Consider the following 26,465-nt stretch of genomic DNA (forward strand, 5'->3'; position numbering starts at 1 on the left):
TTATACAATTGCGCTCTTTCATATGAGTAAAAAATATCAGGTACTAATAATCTATATACTGCTGTCAAGAGAACTGGAACGTGGAGAGGCCACAGTCAAGGGACCTGCAGTATCCAAAAAGAGAGAAAATGATGGCCTTGAATGGGAATTTCCTCGCTGGTGGGGAAGTGAATCAGTTGAAGAGGTAGGGACAGACAAACGTAGGCGGGAGGGAAGCTGTAGTGAGGATGAAGATGATATGAAAGAGAAGAGGGAAGGAGGGAAATACTCCAGGTGGGGAGGAGACACGGAGACAGAAAGAGAAGAAGCTCAGATCCAAAACGCCACGGAGTTGAAAGAGTGAGACTGAAGAGGATTTAACGGAGAGAAAATGGGAGCGGCAGAGAAGGCAGGGGAGAAGCGCCCTATTGTTGCTTAAGAAAACACGGTTGTCCCGTGTGAGGTTGGTGGCCTGGGCAAGTTTGGGCAGCAGGAGCAGGCGCCAGATTGCTGGGGCCGAGAGGCCCTGCCCCGACCATAAATCTATAATAAAACTAAAGGGCACCAGCCTTGGGTCTGAACTGCTCTAAAACCTTCCCGAACAGGGGCAATTGCAGCAGCAGCAGCAGCAGCAGCAGCGCGGGCTCAGGGCGCAGCAGGGCAGCCTCCCCCGCAACACCGGCCTGAGCGGCGGGGGGGGCGGGGCGCGCTGCGGCCAGAGGGCGGCTGCCGAGGGCCTGGAGGGAGAGCCCCGAGTCGGCGGCTCCCCCGGCCCTGTGGGGCGCCCGCTGCCGGTCGGGTGACAGGCCCCCCCGGGGCCAGGGCGGCCGCAGGGCCCGTTCCCATAGTGACCCCGTGTGACGCGGGGCGGGGACGCTGCCGCGAGGGGGCAGCCGAGGTGGCGGCAAAGCCGGGAGCGCCCGATGCGCCGGGCCGGGAGCGGGGCCGCCGACGCCCAGACTCCCGGGGCCCTCAGGAGCTTCGGAGGGTTAGTGGGGGGCGGCTCGGCCCCCGCCCCCGCCCCCGCCTGCCCCCCTCCCTCACGCCCCTGCGCTCTCTCTCTTCCCCCAGGTTCGGCAGGCGGAGCCGACACTGCAGCGCCGTGGACAGAGGGGACTTCACCGGCGGCATCTATGGCACCAGCCTCCCGCTCGCCAGCGGCTCCGACTCCCGCCAGGTACAGGACCCCCCGCCCCGCGCCCGCTGGTTGGTGTCTGCAACGACACCGGAACGCCCTGCCCTCCAGGGCGCCAAACGGGGGTCAGGGCAGTCGCCCCGTGCCCGGGAGCTGCGGATCCGCGCGCTCTGGTGCCAGTGTCCTGCTTGCACGCCCCTTTCAGTGCTCTTCAGTCACTGCCAGCGAGCCCGTTTCACATTCCTATGGTGCATCCTGTACGTGCAGACCCTCTCTTCCCTCCGGAGCCCAGTCAAATTAATGGGACTTTGCAAAGGGCGGGGGGGAATGTGCCCACATAAAGCTCCCTGCAGGATCAGGACTGTGATCTGTAAATTGCTTTGAGATTCAAGGTGCTATTTGAATGCACAGTATTATCTTTTGTGTGTTTCTTAGTCTGGTACAAGTAATAATAACGCCTAACAATTATATGTCACTTTTAATTAGTAGATCTCACAGCACTTTATAACAGAAGTCAATATTATCCCATTTTATAGATGAGGAAACTGAGACACAGATGGGCAGGAGTGACTTATCCAAGGTCACCCAGCAGGCCAGGTGGCAATAATGTACTTTAACTTAATTTAATTTCTCTCTCCTACAGCTATTCCTGTTAACATCTCTCTCCATTTGCCACTTCCTCACTCCATCTCATAAAATTATTAAACCTATATTTAAATTGTTGTAGTTACCATATATTTTTAGTTTCTGTGTTTTTGCACTTACTGAAGTTGATATATTGTTATAGAATATACATACCAGCAATTTGGAACATGATGTCCATCTTCCAGAAAATAAATTCCGTCTTTCAAGAGATGAGATTGGCACAGGAGGTAAGGAATCCCAGCCATTTGCAGTTCTTTATGGACAAAAATTTTCTGGAAAACTGAAGTAAGCACAATCCAACTGTTGCTATCTTACAGGTGTTCTTTCAAGCAAGTTTCATAAGGTAAGAGTGGAATGAATATCAGTCTTTAGACAGTAATTGAAATAAAATTTATCTCTAATTTGCTTAATAGATTTTGGAGCTAAAAGCTGATTTTTAAAATCAATCAAACAAACCAGACACGGTGAAAAGGACTAAACCACTGTTGTGCTGCTTTAAAAACCATAAATGGGATTATGGCTCCACTGTGAAAAATTGTTTTTATTAAAATAACTTTCAGATAAAGATATGGATAGGCAATGGCATTTTTTAAAAGCTTTCTTATGGTAATTGACCAATTGTGTATTCATATTCCAAGTTTTCTTTAAGAGTTAAAGTTGCTCTCTTTCATTTGTGTGGGGTCAAACTTTGGGTGTGTCTAGACTACAGAGTTTTGTCGACAAAAGTGGACTTTTGTCGACAAAACTATACCTGCGTCTACACTACCGCTGAGTTCTGTCGACATAACGTCGACAGAACTCAGCAGTTTTGTCGACGCTGGTAAACCTCATTTTACGAGGCATAACGCCTTCAGTCGACAGAGTTCTGTCGACAGAAGGTGTTACTGCATGTAGGATTGTGTCTAGACTACAGGGTTTTGTCGACAAAGCAGCTTGCTTTGTCGACAGAACTGAATGTAGTCTAGATGCTCTTTGTCGACAGAAGCTTTGTCAACAGTATCTGTCGACAAAACTTCTGTCGACAAAACCCTGTAGTCTAGACGTACCCTTTGAGATGTATTTATTGTGTTAAAAAGTGAAGAATCATATCAGTGTACTAGACACCTCACAAACTAAGAAGACTGTTTTGATTGGAGACTCTAAACCTGCAAAATAGAGACTTTTAGCAAATACAAAAATCTATGCTATCGTTGTTATATATTTTATCTTGTGTTCCAGTCCAGGGGAGTTACATATATGCAGGTAAGAACAGTCCCTAAAACATGATTTTATTATCTTTTAGATAAAAATATGAAATATTCACTTTGTGGCTGTTCAGCAGCCTATGTGAAATTAATTTGGCAAGTGTCCGTGTCACATGTGCATCGTCTCAGTTAAACATACATAAACACAAAAAAGCTTGTTATCGTGATTAGCAACTATAATGGAACAAAGAATAATTGAAGCAAACCTGAAAGGCCCTGGGAAACATTCCAGTTGTGTCCCTTAATACGGCAAAAGCTATTGTCACATTCTGTTCATTTGCTCTGAATTAGAGCAATAAGTCAGTGGTAGCTCAGAGTTCTGCAGAATTCACCAGTAATGCCTCAGGGTAGGAAATCTTCAGTCTGAATAAAAGCTTCCCTATTTTCTCGTCTTTCCCAATCTGACAGGAAGCAGCAGGACTCCCTCTGCTCTTGCTCTCATCTCCATCTTGAGGCCGGGTTCAGAGATGATGGGACAGTGGGGTAGGACTTTATCTCTGTACTGTCAGCCCAACCTGGTAGCAGAATGATGCTCTCAATAGAAGGTTGACTAACTCATTCATTTTCATGGGGTGAGTTGAGCAGCACTGCTGATTTACTGCCTGACTTCAGTAGCTTGACACATCTAAACAAGGCCTGAGGAGTTACAGCTCAGTAGGCCTATTGATCACAGCAGGAATCTTTCTTGCTGCTCCAGGTGCATACTGTTGCTGCTCCTCCATGTACTCTTAACAGCACATTCTAATAGAATTGAGCACCTGTGACAAATCAGATTAGCCCAGGGACACAGCCAATCCATGGCTCTCTTTGTCTGCGGTATTCACAACTTGTCTGAACTGGTAGTCTCAACAGAGAGGTCAAAAAATGAATGAGCATGGAGACTAGTACTATGAGTAATATTAGCCCTGTAGAGAAGTGATTCCTCCTGAACAACATTGCTGCGTAAAGAATAGGGATGTTAAAGCAATGAGGTTGGGCTCATAGGTTAACATGCACCGTTACATACACCGCCCACCACTCGAATGCTGCTGCCTCTGATACAGAGGCCGCAGCATGGAGGGCTGGTGGGAGCTGGTGTGTGCAAGGAGTCAGCTTTTAAGCCAGCTCCCCGCATATACTGGCTCCCACGGAGCTGCCTCCCCTCCCCCCCAAACTGTTGACCCTATATCAGAGGCAGCACTGTGGGGGGGGGGGGGGGGAAGGTGGCAGGCAGTGCTCATGGGGAGCTGGCTTAAAAGCCGGTTCCTTGCACACACCAGCTCCCACCTCCCCCCCCCCATGCTGCTGTCTCTGTATCAGAGGCAGCAACAAAATGGGGGGAGGCAGAGAGGGTGCACTGGCTCCTGTGGAGCTGACTTCCCCTCTCTGTGTGTAACTGCTGAAATTTTCAGCAGTTAAACATTTACTTTAATAAACACCTTTTCGCATCCCTAGTAAAGCCCTACTCATGTACTGTACTTTTTCTGTGAGATTCCAGGCCTCTCAGACATCACTTTTTGTGAGCACTAAATTCACACACGTTTTATTGAAAGCTAAATTTGACTCTTAGTTACACACTTGAAACCTCACTGATGCAAATGGGGATGTATGGTTTTAACTGAGGACACTTTTTGTACGAAAAGATCCAAGATAAATAAGTGGCTATGCCTGAAAAGTGTCTTCCTGCATCTATTATATATTTGAGAGTGTTTGTCTGTGAGAGTGAGTGAGTCTGTCTGTCCATCTGTTTGTTCAAGAACTCCTCCTAAACAGTAAGAACTAGGATCACCAAATTTGTATGTATCTTCCTCTCATTGTAACTTAAAACAAGGTAAAGATTTGGTGAGGGAGGGAGGAGCTGAAGCTCTCTCCCAACATGTATGGGGACTCATAAAACCATGCAGAAAAGAGAATCACCAAGCATGTAATAGGAGCTGGCTAGGTATGACCCAACTCCAAGCCTCCCATCCTATTGGTGCACTTCAGGGAGAGTGGGTGGGGCTGCAACTTCCTTTCTTCCAATTGTACGGAACATTACTGGCTGTTCTCCTTTGTCAGGTAGTGAGGGGAAAGTGCATTGCTTGCTCCATTCCTCAGTCTGGCTGGGGAGTGCAGGGAGCAAATGAACCTGGAACAGTCCCAGCTAGGGCACATGTAACCCCTCCTGCAGCTGTGCCCACTGGAGCTGCAGCGGCCATGGACAGGCACTTCTCACCTGGCTGCAAGTTACTGTGGTGAGAGAAGGCTGAGGTAGTTCTCTGTCCCCAGGGCAGCCTGCATACTGAACCCTTCATTCCTAGCCCCACCCCAGAGCAATGATTTAAATGAAGTAAAACAAAAATTTACTGAGTTTAAGGATCTGAGCAATGTTGGGTAAATCTTCTATTACTAAATATTTGTAGTTGCTTTTCTGTTTTACAGGAAGCATACACAACTACAGTGGAACAACTGGCAGATCTCAGTTTGTCCAAAAATAGGATTAGAAGAACCCAGGTGAGATTTATCAAATAACTTTAATTATGCAGTTTATTTTATTTTGCTTTCTTGGTACTTACTGTAAAATATATCAGTAGTATTTTTATAGATATGCTTTCTGCTTATTGCAGCCTACTCCAAATAATAGCAAGGAAGGAATGTTTAATTCCTGGACATATACACACGATCAAAGCAATACTACTGTGAACAGGTAAAAAATGTTTTATTCATAATATACCTATATCCAGTTAAAATGAACAGTTTTTTTAAAAAGTAATTTTTAGTCATTCTGAATAAGCAAGATAATTGCACCTAAGCAATGTATTTAACACTCTGTGAAGAAACTGATGGTGTATTGTCAGTTTTATATTTTCTAACAGAGTTCAAAGGCATTTCATAAATCAGTGCATAGGGTTTTTAGTTAAAAATGAGGTAACAGAGTTATGAATTCTGATGTTTTAGTAAATGCCTTTAATCTTCTCTAGGGTACAAATATTTTGCACTACAGGCAGTCCCCGGGTTACGTACAAGATAGGGACTGTAGGTTTGTTCTTAAGTTGAATTTGTATGTAAGTTGGAACTGGTACATATTGTAGGGGAAACTCTAGCCAAACATTTCTCCAGAGCTCAGTTTTATTCTCCCACACCTCACTTCCCTCAGTCCTTTATTCTCAAGCTGAGGTGTCTGCTGAGAAAAGCTGCTCCGCGTCTCCCTGGTCTGCTGGGGGGGTGGGGGCGCTAGCTTCGCGTCTCCCTGGTCTGCTGGGGGGAAGTAGCTAGTGCAGGGTTGCCTCACCCCGTTTGTAAGTAGGGATCCGATGTAAGTCGGATCCATGTAACCCGGGGACTGCCTGTATAGTTAAACCCAAAGGATATTTGTTTGCCATCTTGATATGCAATTAATTAACTTTTTTTCCAATAAATCATTTATGCACTCTGTCAGTCTTCAGTTTCCATGTTAATGGAATAGCACCAAACATATATAGCAGTAGTTCAAACCCTCCCCTTCTTCCTGCTAGCTGAGCCCCCTTCATTCTTCTCTTTTAGCAATAGGAGAATAAGAGGGTGGTTGTGGCACATTAAAGCTGTTTGCCACTCTCAGCCTTGAAAACCTCCCAGGACCTTATAGATCTGTCTTTGCATGTATACCAAATGTTCTGAGAAATGGGGGGCGGTGAAGCCTCAGGAAGTTATGTTTTTTAAAAACTTCCATTTGAACACTGAATGGTTTAAGTGTGATGTTCACAAATTTAGTCTTTGGTGTTATCTCCAGAGATACTATTGATAAATTTACGGGGCTCAGTAGTTGTCAGTCGATGGTCAGGGCAGTATGTGTGTGTGTGTATGTTACACCCGAGTCTTCAACTGCTGGGACACAAGGTCCCGTCTCAGCGGGCAGCCTAGGGAGGCTGACGGGCACCCCGAGAAGTTTAACGTCCGTGTCTTTGACCGCTAGGACCAGGTCCCTTCGCAGTGGGCAGCCAACAGGCTGACAGATGCCCCAGAGTTTACAGGGAGAGCTTATTACATCTCAGACTTTGACTGCTAGGATACATGATCCCTTCGCACCGGGCAGCCTAGGGAAGGCTGAGAGATGCCCCTTCGGATCTGTCCTCTGGAAGCGACATGATCCAAATGCCCAGCTCTGCCTGTATCTGTCCCTTATGACTGGCTGGAGTTCTTTTAAATTGTTCTTGGTTCTGTTACAGCAACTGAAGGAGTCAGGTTAAAGCTTAAACAGTTACAGGTTTATTAAAGAAGCTTATAAATCATACGGTTACAATGGCTATTGCTCTATTTCTTAACTGCTAGCAAATATAGATCTTAAAAATGGTTACAAAGAAAATAAAGATAGAAAATAGAAATAATGGTACCAAGTGACAGCTTAATCTTTAAAGAGCTCTAAATCTATGTGTACACTTAAGACAAAGGACACATACAGGTACAATTTTTACCCCCTTCTGTGCCTCTCGACTCCAGCGTATCAGGCCAGGGCCGGTCCCTCAATTCCTAGGAAAAACGAATACGAGGTGGGCATCCCCGTGGAACCTCAGGAGGCCAATCACCTAACCCGACCAGCAGATAGATGGTAGATTGACGCTCAGAGTAAGCGTGCTGCTGGACCCATCTTTATATCCATAGGGGCCCGTATCCTCTTTCTTATTTAAGATGCCAAACTGTGTTGGTCTGTCTTTGTGACGCCAGTCCTTACAAGGGAATTTCAACTTAATTTACTCTTGCAAATTAAATTGTTAGTGCTGGACATTTTTTTACTGGGCAGGAGATTCTTCCCACCAAGTGTGTGTTCATATCAATATAGGTTTCAGTCAAGGGCACTCCTCGGCAGCCTCTTGGTCAGCGATTAGTTCGACCACCCTCTTATCTCTGCTTATAGTTGTCCAGGGTCACTGGGTGAGCTGGCATATCTGGGCCTCCTGTCAAGGCTTTCAAAGACTATGCTGATTTTACTGCTCTGTGTGCCCTATGTGCTCCAGGCAAGCAAAAATGGATGTTACAGGGGGGTTCCTGTCTGGCTACAGCAGTTCAGGTTGGAATGCATCCACAGGATTACAAACACTATTCTGAATTTACTCTACACCAATCATGTTCAATCTATTGCTACATATAAGATTTAATAAATGTTTCCATCTGCTAGATATTTGTTCAAATATCTTTAGCTAAAATATTGGATACTAAAAGATTTACCCAGCATTTATTGGATCCTTTTGCACACTTCACCTTCTCCCTCTCTCTCCACCCTCCCCCCCAGCTACCTGCTCAGGAGTCAGGGCAGTAGTTTGGAGATGTGGGAGGCTCAGGGCAGGGAGCTGGGGGGGGGGCGGTGCAAGAGTCAGGGCAGAGGGTGGGGATCTCAACATGGGGTTGGAAGGTGGGGAGAGGCTCAGAGTAGGAGTGGGAACGGACAGCGGCTCCTCTTGGTGGTGATGGTTGCTGCGCTGCCTGGCAGCGACTTTGCTTCCTGAGGCAGTGGGGGCTGCTCCGTGGCTCTCGGGGGCTGTTAGTAATATGTTTGCTTGCTGTTCCTCTGTGGTCAGTCTGCAGTATAGCTGTCCCCTGTGCTTGCTGCTCCCCTGTGGTCATTCTGGGGTACAACTGTCCCTGCTATCAAACCCTTCTTTCTGTTTGATGTGAGACAGTCACATTCCGCATAAATCCCATTGTCTTGTCACAACCAAGCTCTGACCTTGCTTTAAGTTATGATAAGAGGAAGCTACATAGCAAATGTGGTGGTCCTATCTCTTACCATTTGGGAGGCGTTCTTGAACAAATGGACTTTGATGGGTACAGAGACTGACTGATTGACTGACACACAAATTCTCTAATATATTGTAGATAAAATTAATGTAATCAGTAATTCAGATATGAAATGTGCATATATTTACCTGTACACGCGAGGTTCATTAGCCTTTTAATTGTTAAACTATGCAAACTCTTGTGGCCTTTTTAATTAATTAGAAAAAGAAAGTTGCAGCAGTCTGTCCAATAAAACAATTCTTCTTCAAGTAGTGTCCTATGGGTGCTCTACTTCAAATGCACATGTGCTCCATATACCTTTGATCAGAGATTTTAGAGAGCAATACCAGTTTGGTTCATGCATGTGCTCTGCTTTGCACTCTGCATTGTAGCTATGTGGAGCTGTACCATGAACCATCCACAGAGTTCCTTCTCAACTGCCTTAGCCTGAGATGGAGTCCATATCTAATTTAGTTCAATTACAGTTTTTCTTATAGTTTTAGTTAGCTTAGTTATTGTTAGTAGTACTTAAAATTGTTGTAAGGACCATTATCCTTTCAGATTTTCCCCTGCAGGAATCTTTGGATTGCTGGATGAATATGCCTGGCTCTCCCAGTTTTAAACCCCCCTACTCAATTTATTCCAGTGTTTAATCACCCTAACAAGAAGTTTTTCGTAATGTCCAACCCAAACCTCCCTCACTGAAATTTAAGCCCTTGCTTCTTGTCCTATCATCAGAGGTCAAGGAGAACAATTTTTCTCCCTCTTCTTTGTAACCCCCAGTTATGAACTTGAAAACCGCTATCATGTCTCCTTCTCAGTTTTCTCTTTTCCAAACTAAACAAACCCAATTCTTTCAGTCTTTCCTCATAGCTCATGTTTTCTAAACCTTTAACCCTTTTTGTTGCTCTTCTCTGGACTCTCTGCAATTTCTCCACATCTTTCTTGAAATGTAATGCTCAGAACTGCACAGAGTATTCCAACTGAGGCCTAGTAAGTGCAGAGTAGAGCAGAAGAAATACTTCTCTTGCTCTCAACACTCCTGTTACTGCATCCCCGAATCATGTTTGCTTTTTTTTTTTTTTTTTTTTTTTTTGCATCAGTGTCTGTGACTCATATGTAGCTTCTGGTCCGCTATAACCCTTAGATCTCTTTTTGCAATACTCCTTCCTGGAGAGTCACTTCCCATTCTGTATGTGCAAAACTGATTTTTTTCTTCCTAAGAGGAGTACTTTGCATTTGTCGTTATTAAATTTCATCCTAATTACCTCAGACCATTTCTCCGGTTTATCCAAATCATTCTGAATTATGACCCTAGCCTCCAAAGCACTTACATCCCCTCCCAGTTTGGTATCATCTGCAAACTTAATACGCATACAGTCTATGCCAATATCTAAAACACTGATGAAAATATTGAACAGAACCGGTCCCAAAACTGAACTCTGAGGCACTCCACTTGTTACGCCCTTCCCGTATGATTGTGAACCATTAATAACAACTCTATGAAAACTATTATTCAGCCAGTTATGCACCCACCTTATAGTAGCTCTATCTAGGTTGTATTTCCCTAGTTTATTGATAAGAAGGTTGTGCAAGACCATATCAGATGCTTTACTAAAGTCTAGGTTTACCACGTCCACCACTTTCCCCTTATCCACAAGACTTGTTATTCTATCAAAAAAACCTATTAGATTAGTTTGACATGATTTGTTGTTTACAAATCCATGCTGGCTGTTACCTAGCACCTTGTCTTACAGATGAATTCCTTAATTATTTGCTCCATTATCTTTTCACAGAAGATAAGCTGACTGGTTTGTAGTTTCCAAAGTTATTTCCCTTTTTATAGATGGGCACTATATTTACCCTTTCCCAGTCTTCTGGAATCTTTCCTGACTTCCATGACTTTTCAAAGATGATAGCTAATGGCTCTGATATCTCCTCTATGAGTTCCTTGCATATTCTAGGTGTATGGTCTGTTACACTTGGTGTGTGTGTTTCCCCAATATAGTTTTTGCCTGCCCTTAAAATCAATACCTAGGAAGAATTGGAATATTACATTTATTTAAATACATTACATTAAATTATACCTCTTTATGATGAAGAACTCTTTTGTCCAGCTTCTTACTCAGGCCAGGGGCTGATCTTCCTCTCCATCAATCTCCTGAGTACATTGATTGTCTCTACTACTTTGGTGCAACAGTTTCATAGAGCTTCTAAATGGAAGACTCTAGGAAAGGAAGCTTGGATCCCCCAGGTAAGGAATCTACATTTTGGGTTCCTCCATGTATACCATATGGACTCCCTTCATTGGCTATGCTGGGATCCATGGGCAGCATACTGCCAACAATTCTCTCGGAGCCCTAGCATCACTTGTTGCCTCAATAAGGGTGGACAGTTTTTCCCCTTCTCTCTTTCAAGAAGGCCTGATCCAGAAGAAGATACCTTTGAGGGACAGGAGATGAGTGGACAAAGAGGTCACACTGCCAAGCAACCTCTCTTCTTCATCCCCATTGAAGCAGTCATGCCTGTCCCAACATCCCTGGAAGATGGCTTATTTCAAACAGTTCCAGGGCTTTGTTGAATGGACAACTGGCTCCTTTCAAATTCCACTTGAGGAGACTAAGGAGTCACAAGATAAACTGCTTGATATTTTGCATGCAGCATCATCTACCTGAATGATGAGGCTCATCTGTGTCTTGCAAAAGTAATCTGGTATAGCCTAGCAACAATATTGCCTACCTGTAAATGGGCTGATTAGAAGTATTATGTTCCATCTAAGGTTTCACAGATTCTCTTTTCTCATTCCTTTCATAACTCCCTTGTCAAGGCTGTACATGAATGTGTTTGATCTGAGGAAGTGGGTCTGGCCCAAGAAAGCTCATCGTCTAATAAACCATCTTGTTAGTCTTTAAAGTGCTACATTGTCCTGCATTTTGCTAAGGAAACACCATACAACATAATACAGGAAAACCTCAATCATTTTGTTAATATCTCTGCACTTTAGAATTGCTGACAGTCAGGTGCTGATGATGAAATATTATTACGAACTACTCAAAGTTCACTTTGTTTATTGAGCTTCTACCACCATAGCAGAGGGACCAATTGCAGGCAATTTTTACAGAGGATCTGCTTCTTGCAGGCCTCTCTGGATGCTACTTTCAGCTGCCCACTCTGTTTCTAAGGTAATAGTCATCTGAAGGGCCTTCTGGCTTGAGCTCTAAGCCCTGTTCCTTCTAATTTTTCTATTCAGGTGCGGAATAAATTTTGTGATGTGCACCGAAGCATATGTTGATGGGGACTCCCTTTAGATAGTTGAAAATTGTTTGTGGAGAATGCAGACAAATCTCTATATACATTAAAGGATTCCAGAGCCACTTCATGGTCTTTGAGAATTTACACATTTGAGTATAAATTTAGTAAGTCCCAGACAGCACAGGGATCTTGTCCTGCTCAATTTGCCAACCCCTGGAGATCTTATGAAAATGTACAAAAGAGGCAGAGGTTCCAGAAAAAGAGACCATCAGCTACACAGGCATTGACATCATAACCTTCATGTTCAAAACACCAATTTTAGTGGGGGTAGTTGCAGTTCTGAGTTATTTCCATCCCGCTCCTCACCAGCTAAAATGGTTTGCATGTCTGCATCCATTTCTTACTTCTGACAAGTTTGGATGAAGGGGCTGACCTGGCTTGTATCACTGAGACCTGGCTGGGAGTGGAGGGAGGCATTGACTTTTCCCAATTTTGCCTGGCTGGGTTCTCGGTACAGCATCAGCCACGGCATAATGGTTGGAGAGGTGGGGTGGCGATTGTCTATCGAGATATCATCTCACTGGCTAGGGCCTTGGTCCAACAAAATGTTATATTTGAGTAGTGATAGAAATGTAGCCGTGTAGTCTAGTCTGGTGTAGCTGAAACAAAAAACAGGACTATGTAGCACTTTAAAGAGTGCTACATAGTCCTGTTTTTTATATTTGAGTGTATGTGATGTTGGGTGGCCATGATAAGTTGGGTATGCTGCTTGTGTCCATCTTGCTGTATGGCAGACACTTTGCTTGAGGTGGTCTGGGACATGGCATTGAGGACCCCGAGGCTTCTGGTCTTGGGGGACTTTAATATTCACGCCGAGGCTATGCTGTCTGGTCTGGCCTGAGATTTTATGGATACCACTACCACCCTAGGACTATCCCAAGAAATAACTGCCCCAATGCATGTTGCAGGTCATCTAGGCTCGATCTAGGCTTTTGGACTAAAGATGATAGGGTTCTTGGGATAAGGGATGTGGTTACACTCCCTTTGTCATGGACTGAGCACTACCTAGTCAAGTTTAGACTATCTGCTGACCTTCCCCTCCACAGATGCGGGGGACCAATTAAGATGATCCGCCCTCGGAGGCTGATGGAGCCGGAGGGCTTCCTGAGGTCTCTGAGGGATTGTTCAGCCGTTATGGCAAATGGTCCTATAGATGCCCTAGTCAGTTTATGGAACATTGAGGTAGCCCAGGCAGTTGATATGATTGCTCCTAAGCACCCTCTTTGGGCTAGTTGAGCCAAGTTTGCTCTCTAGTTTTCTGGGGAATTGATGACAGCAAAATGGTCTTTGTGACGGCTAGAACGCCACTGGAGGAGAACTAGAGCTGAGTCCGATCGATTGCATGTTAGAGCTGAATTGTGAGCTTACTCTGCGGCGGTGCTGACAGCAAAGAAAAGCTACTTTTCCACCCGTATTGCAGCCACACAATGCCGTCCAGCAGAACTGTTTTGAGTGGTGCAGGGTTTGTTATTGTCTAGCACTCATGATGAAATGGAGGAGCTCTTGGCTCCCTGCTATGATTTGTTTGCGAAGCACGTTGCAGATAAGATCGCTCACTTTCAGTCTGATTTGGACTCTGGCTGCTATGTAAGTAGGGCACAGAATGTGTTGAGTGCACTGCCCAGTTGTTTTTCTTTGGATCAGTTTCTGCTATTGCAGACTGAGGATGTGGACAAGGTGCTTGGAGGAGTGCGACCGACCACGTGCTCACTTGATCCCTGCCCTTCATGGCTTATTAAATCTAGCCGGGAAGGGATGACTGGCTGGGTCCAGGGGATTATTAATGCGTCTTTTAGATCTGGTATGGTTCCCACTGCCTTGAAAGAGGCAGTGGTATAACCATTACTCAAGAAGCCTTCCCTGGACCCACATGTCTTAAATAACTATCGCCTAGTTGCTAATATTCTCTTCTTGGGCAAGGTACTCGAGCAGGTAGTGGCATTGCAACTCCAAGCTTTCTTGGAAGAAACAGATTATTTAGATCCATTTCAGGCTGGCTTTAGGCTGGGTTTTGAAACTGAAACCGCCTTGGTCACTCTGATAGACAACTTATGCCGGGAGATGGGGAGTGCATCCCTGTTGATTCTCTTGGACCTCTCAGAGGCTTTTGATACCATCAACCATGGCATCCTTCTGGAACGCCTGACAGAGTTGGGTTTTGGAAGCACTGTTTTGCAGTGATTCTGATCCTACCTGTCGGGACATTTTCAGAAGGTGGAGCTAGAGGGCTGCTATTCGACCCCATGGCGATTGTGCTGTGGGGGTCCCGCAAGGTTCCATCTTGTCCCCTATGCTGTTTAATATCTACATGAAGCATCTAGAGTGGTTATAAGGAGTTTTGGTAGGATGGTGCCATCAATATGCAGATGACACCCAACTCTATTTCCCTGTGACATCAGAACCAGATATGGCGGTGACTAATCTAAACCGGTGTCTAGAGGAAGTGATGGTTTGGATGAAGTCAAACAAGCTGAAGTTGAATCCAGATAAGACTGAGGTCCTGCGGATCAGGAGGCCATCTTTTCGGGAATGTGGTGTGGTACCTGTTCCAGACGGGGTTACTCTCCCCCTGAAAGAACAGGTATGCAGCTTGGGAGTCCTCCTGGACCCTTTTTTAACATTTGAGAACCAGATTTCTTCAGTGGCCAGGAGTGCTTTTGGGCAGCTTCGTCTGATCCACCAGCTGTGACCCTTCCTGAACAAGCATGACTTGGCCACAGTGATCCATGCTCTTGTTACATCCAGACTGGATTACTGTAATGTGCTTGATGTGGGGTTGCCTCTAAAGAGCCTTCGGAAACTTCAACTGGTCCAGAATGCGGCTGCTCAAGTCTTAACTAATACTCGTTATACGGAGCACATTATGTCAGTGCTTCGTCAGCTGCACTGCCTTCTAGTATGTTTCCAGGCTCAATTTAAGGTTTTAGTTATGACCTATAAATCCCTAAACGGGTTGGGTCCAGGGTATCTGAAGGACCATCTTTTCCCATATGAACCTGACTGGGGATTGAGGTCAGCTAGGGAGGCTTTGCTTCCTGTTCCCCCACTTGTGGAGATAAGATTAACATCTATGCAGAACAGGGCCTTCTCAGCTTTTGCTCCCAGGCTGTGGAATTCTCTTACTTGGGATATTTGCATGGCGCCAACGCTTGTATTGTTTCGGCGTCAGGCTAAAGCCACCCTTTTTACTCGTGCTTTTATTAATGTTTGAGTCTGTATGTGTACGTTCCTCTTCTCAATATGTTTTAGTAAGTTTTATGTCCCTCTGGGGTCTTGTACTTTAAATTTTTATATATATTTGTATTGTGTTTAAAAATTTTGTAAGCCACCTCAAATATTTTAAATACAGAGGCGGGGTAAAAATATTTAATAAAATAAAATAAATATCACTATAGCCTTTTTTGGCGGCAACACATTCTAAGTCCAAGGCTCCTCCACAGGATTGTGAAGATACAGAAGTTCTTGTTGGTAGCATTTGCAGCAATACCCTCATTGGGCTTAAGGGACTGGTTCTTCGTATTCAACCTATAAGGTGCATATAGCAATTCACCTTTCCCACAGAAGTTTTTTATGTTGTACACTAAGTAAAAACCACTCTCAATACAGAGCACTTCCATTTGGTGTCTCTTCTGCCCTCAGAGTATTTTGCTAACATTTAATCAGTTAACTAATTAAATGGGGCTTTATATCCCTAATAGGAACCTGCTTTGATGCAGTAGCTGCCTACACCTAATTACCAATGCACAGGTTTACAAGTCTACCAAATTTAGTCGCTACAATCCAGATGGGCCTCCATACATAAGTCATAAACTGTCTGCAGTTGTTGGGGCATGTGGTAGCTGGTTGCAGGTGTGCTGCCTCCACATGTGGCACAGAAATGGTTATTGGCCAAGCAAATGCAACTTGAACAGTCTACTCTGGGTTTCTACTGTTGTGAAGAAGTCCCTTAACTCAGAAGCAATGTATGGGGAACACGGGGTCACATATGCCCTCCAAATTTCTGTGAGCACCAAGCTGCTTTTGCAGGGGAACTTGGTCTCTCTTATGCTGCTTCCCACCCAGCATGTTTCTGGCTCGCTTGGCCCCTCTCCCCGGTAGCCAAGTGTGGGGAGGGAGCAGAGTGGGTGGGACTGAGCTGCTTCTGCTGCTGGGTGAGGATGGCAGTGCCTGATGAGTGCCTTTGTGCACTGTTGCATCCCTGACAGTATTTGTTGAACTATGTAGAGACATACACACCTTTTCTGAATATCATGTCTCAGCTTCTGACGCTGTTTGGCTCTACTGTGCCGTCTTCAATTTTGGACTCAGTTCTGAAGTAGGGATGTAGCGACTAGTCGACTACCTGATAAGCAGTGGCACAGTGTTTGGGACCGGGCATCAGCTGAGACAGCTGATTCCCAGCTTGTGCCCGATCCCTCTGCAGTTTTTCCCCCTGATTGACTAATCAAATAGTCGATTGAAATTCCATCAACTACTTGATTAGCTGATTAAATGCAATTTAACAGCCCCAGTCTTCACCTTCCTAAGAGGATACTGCTTGGTACTCATGTGAAGGGGAGCCATCTCTAGGGATACTACTTGGAGGACAGGTTTTGCAGTCACTGTAATTCTTTGAGATGTGTCTGCCTGTGGGTGTTCCATTACATGCCCTCCTTCCACTCTCCTTCAGAGTTCTCTGCTATATAGCTTTGCAGGAGAAAGAACTGAGAGTGGTTTGCCTACACAGCTTTATGTAGCCACAGTACTCAGCATGAGGTGGAGAGTACTTGCAAGGGCTGAACAGGTACTGAAATCTCTGCATGCACCTGAGGTGGAGTACTAAAAGAATTACGGTTACTGCACAGAGTGAGTAACCTCTTATTATACCTTTTAATTTACTTGGACCAAATTCAACAATGCTTTAAATCTGTACAATTTGCATTGGCTTCAGAGGTATTCTTAGCTTTTTACACCCAAAATCAGTATGGCTCATTTTTCTTTTGGCTTTTAAGAACTCTGGTTCCCTAGTTTTCCCTGTTTCTTAGCTTAAGTTTGTTGTGGTGCTCCTGAGACCTCTTACACCTGATTCCTCAAGAACTTAGACTCCTGTCTTGTTAATCAAATTCCACTATTTGTCATACAGCAAAACTCCACTGAGTTGGTGAGACTCAGCTTACACAGGCAGGTATCGGATGTACCACACAAAGTTACACAGCAAAACTTTACCTGATACACATTTTACTAACACTAACAACACATGCATTCTTAACTATATATTGCATCTTACATTTAATGATTATTTTGTTTCTTTTCAGGAGTCAATCCCTATACAGCATGCCCTGTATATATGATTGTCATATATAACCTGATCTTTACATTCCAAATTTATCTTGTCTATTGTTCCTAGCACCAGCTTGTTCCTGCTTGTTTTAGGTAGCACAGATATCCTTTATTCCATTATACTGCTTGTTAAATCCTGATTTATAGCTTAAGTTTCCATTCACCTGCCCACTCAGAACATAAGAGTGGCCCTACTAGATCAGACCAGTGATCCCTCTAGCCCAAGATCCTGTCATCGGCCAATGCCGGGTGTTTAATAGGGAATGAATAGAACAAGCAATCATCAAGTGATTCCTCCCGTTATTGACTCTCAGCTTCTGGCAGGCAGGGGCTATGGACATCTAGAGTATGGAGTTGCATTCCTGACTATATTTGCTGATGGACTTATCTAATTCTTGAATTTATCTAATTATTTTTTAACACCATTGTAGTTTTGGCCTTCACAATATCCCCCCAAAAGTTCTGAAGATTGACTGCAGTGTGTGAAGAAGTACTTCCTTATGTGTCTTAGTTTTAAACTTGCTCCTTACTAATTTCATTGGGTGACACTGGATTCTTGTGTTATGTTGAGGAATCAATAATATTTTATTGACTTTCTCCACACTGTTCATGGTTTTATAGACCTCTATTATATCCACCATTAGTTGTCTCTTTCTTAAGATGAAAAGTCCCAGTCTTTTACATTTCTCCTAACATAGAAGCCAGTCTGCATGGGGAGATGGTTTTTAAACTAGCTTCCCTCGCACCCTGCCTGTATAGAGGCAGCAGCGAGGAATGGCAGGGAGTTCCTTGAGAGTTGGACCAGAGTGCACTGGCTGCTGGCCCCGCCTCCGGGGTCTATAGAATAGTCAAGTAACATAAGAATTCCTGTAGTTATTCAACTATTCAATTACTAGCATCTCTATAATTAACCATCCTTGCTTTATCATCATAGTGTAGTACATACTAAATAAACTGTCCACTGAATTGCTGGCTGATCTTAATTTTTCTATTGTGCAGTACTAATGAGAGCTAAAAGAATATGTTTTTAATTATTTTCTAGTAATATTTTTGCTGAACTCAGGTCCCCAAACAAGTACTGTAATTGCTGTTAAAATATTTGCTGTACTTGCACAATTAGGTAGAAAATATTTTACTAGCAATTATCTTCATTTAGTAAAAACCTAATAGAGCTGCATGGCCTTGAACAAGTTAGTGTGAAATTTAATTCACACTAATCCACCCACAATCAGGAAAGAAGGAATGCTGGTATGTATAAAAAACTGAAAGCTCTGTTGCTATTGTGTGTGCCTGCTCTCTCTTTTTCATTTGCATCTTTATCTGCAAAAAATGCCTTTGCCAATTATTTCCTTCTCCTTATTCCTCCACTTCCTTTTGAGAATCCCTTCCCTCTCTCCCCTCTGGGATCCTAAGAAAGCATTAGATCAAGGAGACAGAGAGGGATGTTGCCCCCTGGGCTGTGCTCTTCTGTATACTGCCAGCTAATAGAGGGCACCTAATAATAAGTATGGTCAGGTCTTCTCAGAGATCACATCTTAATAGAGAATTTCACTGATACACCTCTTTCCTTTGCAAAAAATTCCAGGTGTGAGAAGCTAGTGCAATTGCTTCCCTAAAATATGTAATAAGGGAGGCATTTAATTGTCTAGTGAAATATACCAGCTGCTTCACAGACAAACTGTGGTTCATGTAACAGAATCTGAGGCACACTGGGTTACATAGTGCATTGTAAGGGGAAGTAATATTTCCAGTGCAGCCCATTAGCCAAATTGAGACAATTTACACTCTTGTCCAACTTCTTTGAATTGCATTGGGTGCAGGTCAGTTTAAAATTTGCCTTAAAATCTCTTGCTGCTCCCCAACTGAATGGTATTCTCCCCAACTGAATACCATTATATTTACCCTCGCTGTTATGTGCCTTCGTTCTTAACCTACCAAGTTTTCCTCATAGGTATTTTGTAGCTTGTCCCCAAATAACCGGTTACCTACCTTTTTGTAAATGTATTTTGAAATGTGTTATTCACATCCATTCTAAGCAGGTGTGCGTGTGTCATGTGCACACCGGTTGGAAGATTTTCCTCTAGCATTACCCATCAGTCAGCTTTGGAGCCCCTTGATGTGGCACTGTTGTGCTGCTCTATATAGCCCACTCTATCCCTGTTCAATTCCTTCTTGCCGGCAAAGAACAGAAGGGAGGTGGGTGAGAATTGGAATGGACACAAGCAACACGTTTCAAAGAACAACAGTTACGAAAGGTAGGTAACTGTTTTTTCTTTGAGTGATTGCTCATGTCCGTTCCAAGCAGGTGACTCCCAAGCTGTTCTCTGGTGGAGGGGTCAAAGATTACTGAGTTGCCACCTGCAGCACTGCCCTTCCAAATCCAGCATTGTTCCTAGCCTGTGGGTGAACTGCATAGTAGGAAATAAACATATGGACAGAGGAGCAAGTGGCTGCCCTGCAAATGTCCTGGATAGGTACACGTGCAAAGAATGCAGTGGAGGATGCTTGCACATGTGTACAGTGAGCAGTCAGCAAAGGAGTCATGATCTTGGCCAGGTCATAACATCTTAATACTGGCCGTGATCCAGGAAGAGATTCTCTGAGAAGTAATTGGAAGACCTCTCATTCTTTCCACAATGGATACAAAAAGCTGAGTGGACTTCCTTAAATGGCTTAGTGCAATCTAAATAAAAGGCTAGAGCTCCGTGAACATCAAGGGAGCGTAGCACCTGCTCTGTTCTAGAACTATGTGGCTTTGAGTAAAAAAAAACTGGCAGAAAAATGTCCTGGTTGTCATGGAAGTCAGAAATTACCTTGGGTAAAAAGGCTGGGTGGGGTCTAAGCTGGACCTTGTCCTTATTAAAAAACTGTGTAAAGAGGTTCCAATATCAATGCCTTAAATTCAAAAACTCTCCTAGCTGATGTAATCACTATTAAGAAAGCCACTTTCCATGATAGCTGTAGAAGGGAATGTGTAGTTAGAAGCTTGAAAGGCGGTGCCATTAGTTTAGAATGGGGTGGGCAATAAGTGGCCAGTGGGCTAAATCTGGCCCACCAAGCCATTGGATTCGGCCAGTGGTCACCTCACTGGGACCCTTAGGCACATAGCAGCTGCAGCCACCTTAAAGGCTCACTGCTCTCTACTCTGGACACTACGGAGGAAGAAGGGAGGAGTCACGCACTGCCCTGCCCCCAGCAAAATCTCTCAGCTCCTAATGGCCAGCTTCCAGCCAATAGGAGCTGAGAAATTTTGCTGGGGGGCAAGGGCAGCATGTGAAGCCTCTTTCCCTCCCTCATGCCCAGATCAGAACTATGTGGTGCAACCAGCCAGCTAGCCTAGGACTGAAGCAGACAGCCTGCCTCAGGTTCCTACAGGGCTGCTGACTGGGAGCAGCCTAGGTAAGCGCCTCCCAGCTAGAGCCTGCCTCTCTTCCCTGCCACCCCAACTACCTGCCCTAGGCCACCACCCAAACTCTCTGTACCCTTTTACCCCTCTTCTCCCAGGTCACAACTCCCTCCCAGACCCTGCACCCCCTCCTAGAATTCCACCTCCATGACAATCCTCTCCTGAACCCATACTCCCTCCTGGACCTTGCATCCAAAGCCTCTGCACCAGATCACAGCCTCCTCCTTCACCCAAATTCCTTCTCAGACCCCACAGCTCCTCCTACACCCCAGTCACCTACCCCAAGCTCCCTTCTGCACCCAACCTCAGTCCCAGTCCCCGCACCGCCTCCATAGAAGTGTGGCCCTTGACCACTTGCCAAAATCTGCACGGCCCCCCATAAAAAATTGCCTACCCCTGGTGTAGATTAAGGCCTCATTGAAGGACTAGCTACCTCACATATCCAAACTCTTGAGGAATCTGGAGACCACTGGGTCCATAAACACCATATGGCCAGCTGAGCAAGGATGAAAGGCTAAAATGGCTGCCAAGTGCACACTTACCAAGGCCACTGGGAGCCCTTGCTTTTTTAAATTGAGATTGTGTAGGACAATAGATGCCTCTGTTGGATGTATGCCCTTTTGGAGTGACCAGATAGAAAACCTTTTCCATTTCACAATGTAGGTAGCATGCATAGGCGGCTTTCTGTTGCCCCGGAGAATCTCCTTCACTTGAGATGAATATGTAGGCTCACATGGGTTTAACCATGGACCATCTATGCTGTGAGAAGGAGTGAGTCAAAGTTGGGATGCTGCAGGCACCCATGGTTCTGAGTTAGCAAATCTGGCCACGGGAGAGGTGTGTCCACTGATAGGTGCAATAGAGTGGAAAACCGATGCTGTCTGGGCCATAATTCCTGATGCCCTGTCCTGGCAGATTTTTAACAGGACCTTGTGGATGAGGGGTAGAGGTGGAAAGGCAAAAAAGACCTTCCATGGTATAAGTAAAGCACTTGACAGTTACCCCAGACTATGGCCCAGGAAGGAACAAAACCTTTGGCATTTCCTGTTCTGGTGAGATACAAACAGGTCAACTTGGGGAAACCCCCGTCTCTGGAAAATTAATTGGGCTACATTGGGGCAAAAGGACCACTCATGACAATGGAACAAGCAGCTGAGGTAGTCAGCCAACTCACTCTGGACACCCAGTATATATGAGGCCTTCAGATGTATGGTCGTGAGCACTGCAAAAGTCCCACCGTTTGATGGTCTCTTCACACACTGGGGAAGAGTGGGCACCTCGCTGCTTGTTTATGTAAAACATTGCTGTGGTGTTGTCTGTTCAGACTGAAACACGATTGCTCTGGAGGTGAGGACAGAATGTCATGTAGATCAGTCGAATAGCCCAGGGCTCTTTGAGGCTGATAGGCAACAGAATTCTGCCAGAGGCCTTGCATTCGGAGGTCACCTAAGAGGGCACCCCAACCCATTGTTGATGCATGTGTGTCTAGGACCAATGTCAGTTGTGGTATGGAAAAGGGGATCTTGGCACAGATATTTTATAGGTCCAACCACCACTGAAGTGAGGTGAGAATTTAAGGAGGCACAGTGACTACCAAGTCTAGACCTAATTCAGTTTGTACACTTGGGCCAGCCATGCTTGCAGAAGCTGGAGGTGGAGTCTGGTATGTTGGACAACATAAGTGCAAATAGCATGTGGCCTAAAAGCATAAAAGTTTCTGGATATGGTGGTTGGAAAGGCCAGCATGCTCTATATGAATGCCCTTATTGCGAGGAAGCAAGTTTGAGGAAGAGAAGCCTGCATGGAGTCTGAGGCTGTGTGTACAGTACCAACACCCCACCATCAACCTCAGCCTGGACCATTCTACACGAGAGATCCACTTCCTGGACACCACCGTACAAATCAACAATGGAAAATTAGATACCACTCTCTACAGAAAACCCACCGACTCATACAGTTACCTACATGCATCCAGCTCCCATCCAGAACACACCACACGATCCATCGTCTATAGCCAAGCCCTTCGATACAACCGCATCTGCTCTAACCCCACTGACAGAGACCAGAAGCTTCAGGATCTCTACCAAGCATTTATAAATCTCAACTACCCACCCAGAGAAATAAAAAAGCAAATTGAAAGAGCCAGACGAATACCTAGAAACCATCTACTTCAAGACAGACCCAAGAAAACCAACAATAGAACACCACTTGTCATCACCTACAACCCCCAACTTAAACCTGTCCAACACATTATCAATAAACTACAGCCTATATTGGAACAGGATACCATACTCAAAGAGGCTCTGGGAGACAGACCCATAGTCTCCTATAGACAACCACCTAACCTCAAGATGATTCTTAACCACCACCACAGGACATACCACACTAATACCAACCCTGGTACCTTCCCTTGCAACAAACCCCGTTGCCAGCTTTGTCCACATATTCATTCTGCTGATACCATTATTGGACCTAACCAAGTGAGTTATAAGATCAAGAACACATATTCCTGCGCATCCAGAAATATAATCTATGCTATCATGTGCTGAAAGTGTCCGTCTGCTATGTACATTGGACAAACATCTCAGACACTTCGCCAAAGGATTAATGCCCACAAAACAGATATCAGACAAGATCACAAAGAGAAAACAGTTTCTTGCCACTTTAACCAGAAAGGACACTCTCTAAATGACTTAGCCACCTGCATTCTGCTACAAAGACCTTTTACATCTACACTTGAAAGGGAATCCTCTGAACTGTCATTCATGTTAAAATGTGACACTTGCCAACAAGGACTTAACAAGACTTTGAACTTTCTCACCCATTACCAAGACAGTTTCCCCAATTATCACCTGTAATACCATTAACTCACAAACATCCCACTCTCCCTACCTTTAATATCAGCAATTCACAGACACTTACCTTCCTTCCTCCCCCTCCCCACCCCCCCGCATCCCCCTTCTGTTCTGCAATGTGATTTGTCCTTTTCATATTTGTTCATTTTTTTAATTGTATCCTTTGGTATATATGGTTGTGACTACTTTCTTCCACTATTTGATCTGAGGAAGTGGGTCTGGCCCACGAAAGCTCATCATCTAATAAACCATCTTGTTAGTCTTTAAAGTGCTACATTGTCCTGCATTTTGTACAGTACCAGGTTATTTCAAAATAACTCCCAAAATAACTATTTCAAAATAGCACATACACGCTACAGGGAAGCCTCCAAAGTACTCTGAGGTGGGCTCCCTTCATGTGGACGAGCTATCACGACTTAGAGCCCCAGGGAGTAATTACTTTGACTCTGGGGAGTAGTTATTTTGAAATAACAGCAACTGTGTGTCCGCACTACCACTATTTCAAAATAGCAGTTTTGAAATCTGCATTCTATGAGAAATAATGCCTGATTATTTTGAAATAAGCCCATTATTTCAAAATAATTTCAAAATAACATGCTTGCTGTGTGGACACTCACCTTATTTCAAAATAATGGGAGTTATTTCGAAATAACTCATTAGTGTAGACATGACCAAAGAGAGCTCCTAGTAATTATCTTTTGACAAGGAGTTAGAGTTGATTTTGTCACATTCAAGATGAGGCCTAACCAGTGAATGGTTGACTGAGCTAGGTGGATATTGTCCTCTGCTTGGGCTCGTGAGTTACTCTTGATGAGCCACTTGTCCAAGTAGGGGTACACTTGGACATTGCTCCGTTGTAGATATGCTGTGATGACTGCCATGCATTTTGTGAACGGCTGTGGGGCTGTTGACAGGACAAAGGGGAGGACTGCAAATTGGTAATGTGCCTGCACTACTACAAAACCTAGAAAATGCTTCTGAGATGGGATTATGGTAATATGGAAATAGGTGTCATACCAGTCACCTGATCCAGAGAACGTAGGATAGTGGCTAGGAATACCACCCTGAACTTCAGCTTCTTCATATATCGGTTTAAGTTGCAAAGGTCTAAAATAGGCTGGAGGCCTCCCTTTGCCTTGGTGATCAGAAAATAATGGCAATAGAACTCTGTGCCCCTGGACTCACCTTTTCCAATTATAGGAACGAAAGCACCTCCTGGACTGGGAGTTATTTGAGAGAGGAGTCCCTGAAGAGGGACGGGAAAGATGGATGGGGTGGAGGGAAGAAAGAAAACTGGAGGGCTTATCCCAATTCCACCATGCTTAAGACTCATCGGTTTGAGGTGATATGGGCCCAAGCATGAAGGAAGTGGAATAATTGGTTGCCAAACATGGAAATAGGATCCAGACATGAAACTGGTACATAGTCCTTGATTACAGCTTCAAAAGGTTTGCTTTGGATTAGGGGACTGCCTGGACAAGCCCTGGCCATGATTATTTTGAGGAATTATATGGTCTGCATCACTTCCTACAACTATTCCTCCTACCCTGGTCGTGCCTCTGAGAGGATGAGTAGGCAGGGTAATACCTGGTTGTGGTTGATGTTTAAAAGGTTTCCTTTGTAATGCAGGGGTATGGGGGCCCAAGGACTCTGTCATGCAGGTGTCTTTGAGGATATGAATCATGGAATGTGTTTGTTCAGCAGCGTCCAAAGCCATCAAAGGGCAGGTCTTAAATAGTTTGCTGGATTTCACGAGGAAGTCCGGAGAGCTGGAGCCAAGAGTTCCTGTGCATCACAACTCTCGTTGGCATTGTGCATGCTGCTAGTTCTGCTGCATCCAGTGTTGCCTGGACAGAGGTCTGTGATATAATTTCTCCCTCCTCTATGGTTGCTGAAATCTCTGATCTAGAATCCCCTAGAAGGAGCTCTTTTAATTTTTCCAGGGTAGACCATGAATTAAAATTATACTGGCTAAGAACCTCCTGCTGATTAGAAATCCTCAGCTGGAGATCACCTGATGAGTAAATTTTCTGCCAAAAAGGTCTAATTTCTTGACATCTTTAGATTTAGGGGTCTACCACTAGCATTCCCGATGGTGTGTATAAAAATGTTCATACTCCTTCGAGGGCATTAAATATTTCCTTTCCATGCCTTTCCCTAACCCTAACCCTTGCAGTGGGGGAATTGAAGCAGGGGTCTACCACAAGACTTTGTGGTATCAGACACTGTCTTAATAAATATCAAAGCCACCAGAGAGGCCTTCAGGAACCAATATATTCACCATGGAGTCAAGCTCTTCTACAGCCTCCTCCACTTGGAGGCCTTAAATTATTAGCCACCCTCCGAAGGAGGTCCTGGTGGGCACAGTTGCTCATGGGGGCAATGAAGTAAATGATGTGACTACTGTCTCCTTGGGCGACTACGAGGACGATGGACCCAATGGTGCAGAGTCCTCTTGAGTCAAGCTCCTGTGAAAGTGCCATGTCACTTGAGTAGGTACTTGACACAGTATCTGCTGCACACCGGGTACAATGCAGAGACAGATACTGATCACGTCTCCATAGTTGAAGTGGATTGCGTGCCAACCCCGGTGCATGCTTGGATGCTGTATGGTGCAGGTTGCCATGTTCCCAACACCATGCCTGGTACTGTCATGTCATGGTACTGTACATGTCATGGTACTTATCTGGCACTGAGGGGACATACCATGCTTGGTGCTGACTCGCAACAGTGCTCTGCTGAATGTCCAACTCGGTGCCAGCTTGACCACCATACTCAGTGCTGGGCTGCACACTGGTTTTGATGCCAGGATGCACTGCAGGCTTCACGCCCTGGAAGAACAGACGTGCCCTGGCCAAGGA

General features: G+C 44.8%; 1 protein-coding gene across 3 annotated transcripts in view; it reads left to right on the plus strand.

The window, feature by feature from the left end:
- Positions 1-297: 297 nt before the first annotated feature.
- FAM217A (family with sequence similarity 217 member A) overlaps positions 298-26,465 on the plus strand; it is a 36,373-nt gene continuing 10,205 nt past the window's right edge. The window contains exons 1-9 of one of the 3 annotated variants that reach the window (XM_075921322.2): positions 463-967; positions 1,051-1,156; positions 1,902-1,986; positions 2,077-2,102; positions 2,978-3,001; positions 5,404-5,475; positions 5,589-5,668; positions 10,830-10,966; positions 11,131-13,852. In XM_075921322.2, coding sequence (XP_075777437.2) covers positions 903-967; positions 1,051-1,156; positions 1,902-1,986; positions 2,077-2,102; positions 2,978-3,001; positions 5,404-5,475; positions 5,589-5,668; positions 10,830-10,920 — 549 coding nt within the window. In that variant the 5' untranslated portion in view covers positions 463-902 and the 3' untranslated portion in view covers positions 10,921-10,966; positions 11,131-13,852. Of the gene's footprint in view, positions 443-462; positions 968-1,050; positions 1,157-1,901; positions 1,987-2,076; positions 2,103-2,977; positions 3,002-5,403; positions 5,476-5,588; positions 5,669-10,829; positions 10,967-11,130; positions 13,853-26,465 lie in introns of those variants that run through there. The other 2 variants (XM_075921317.2, XM_075921315.2) reach the window with 2 other exon arrangements.

This window comes from Pelodiscus sinensis, chromosome 2, assembly GCF_052426305.1.
Source record: "Pelodiscus sinensis isolate ZL-2025 chromosome 2, ASM5242630v1, whole genome shotgun sequence".
Classification (NCBI taxonomy): Eukaryota; Metazoa; Chordata; order Testudines; family Trionychidae; genus Pelodiscus; species Pelodiscus sinensis.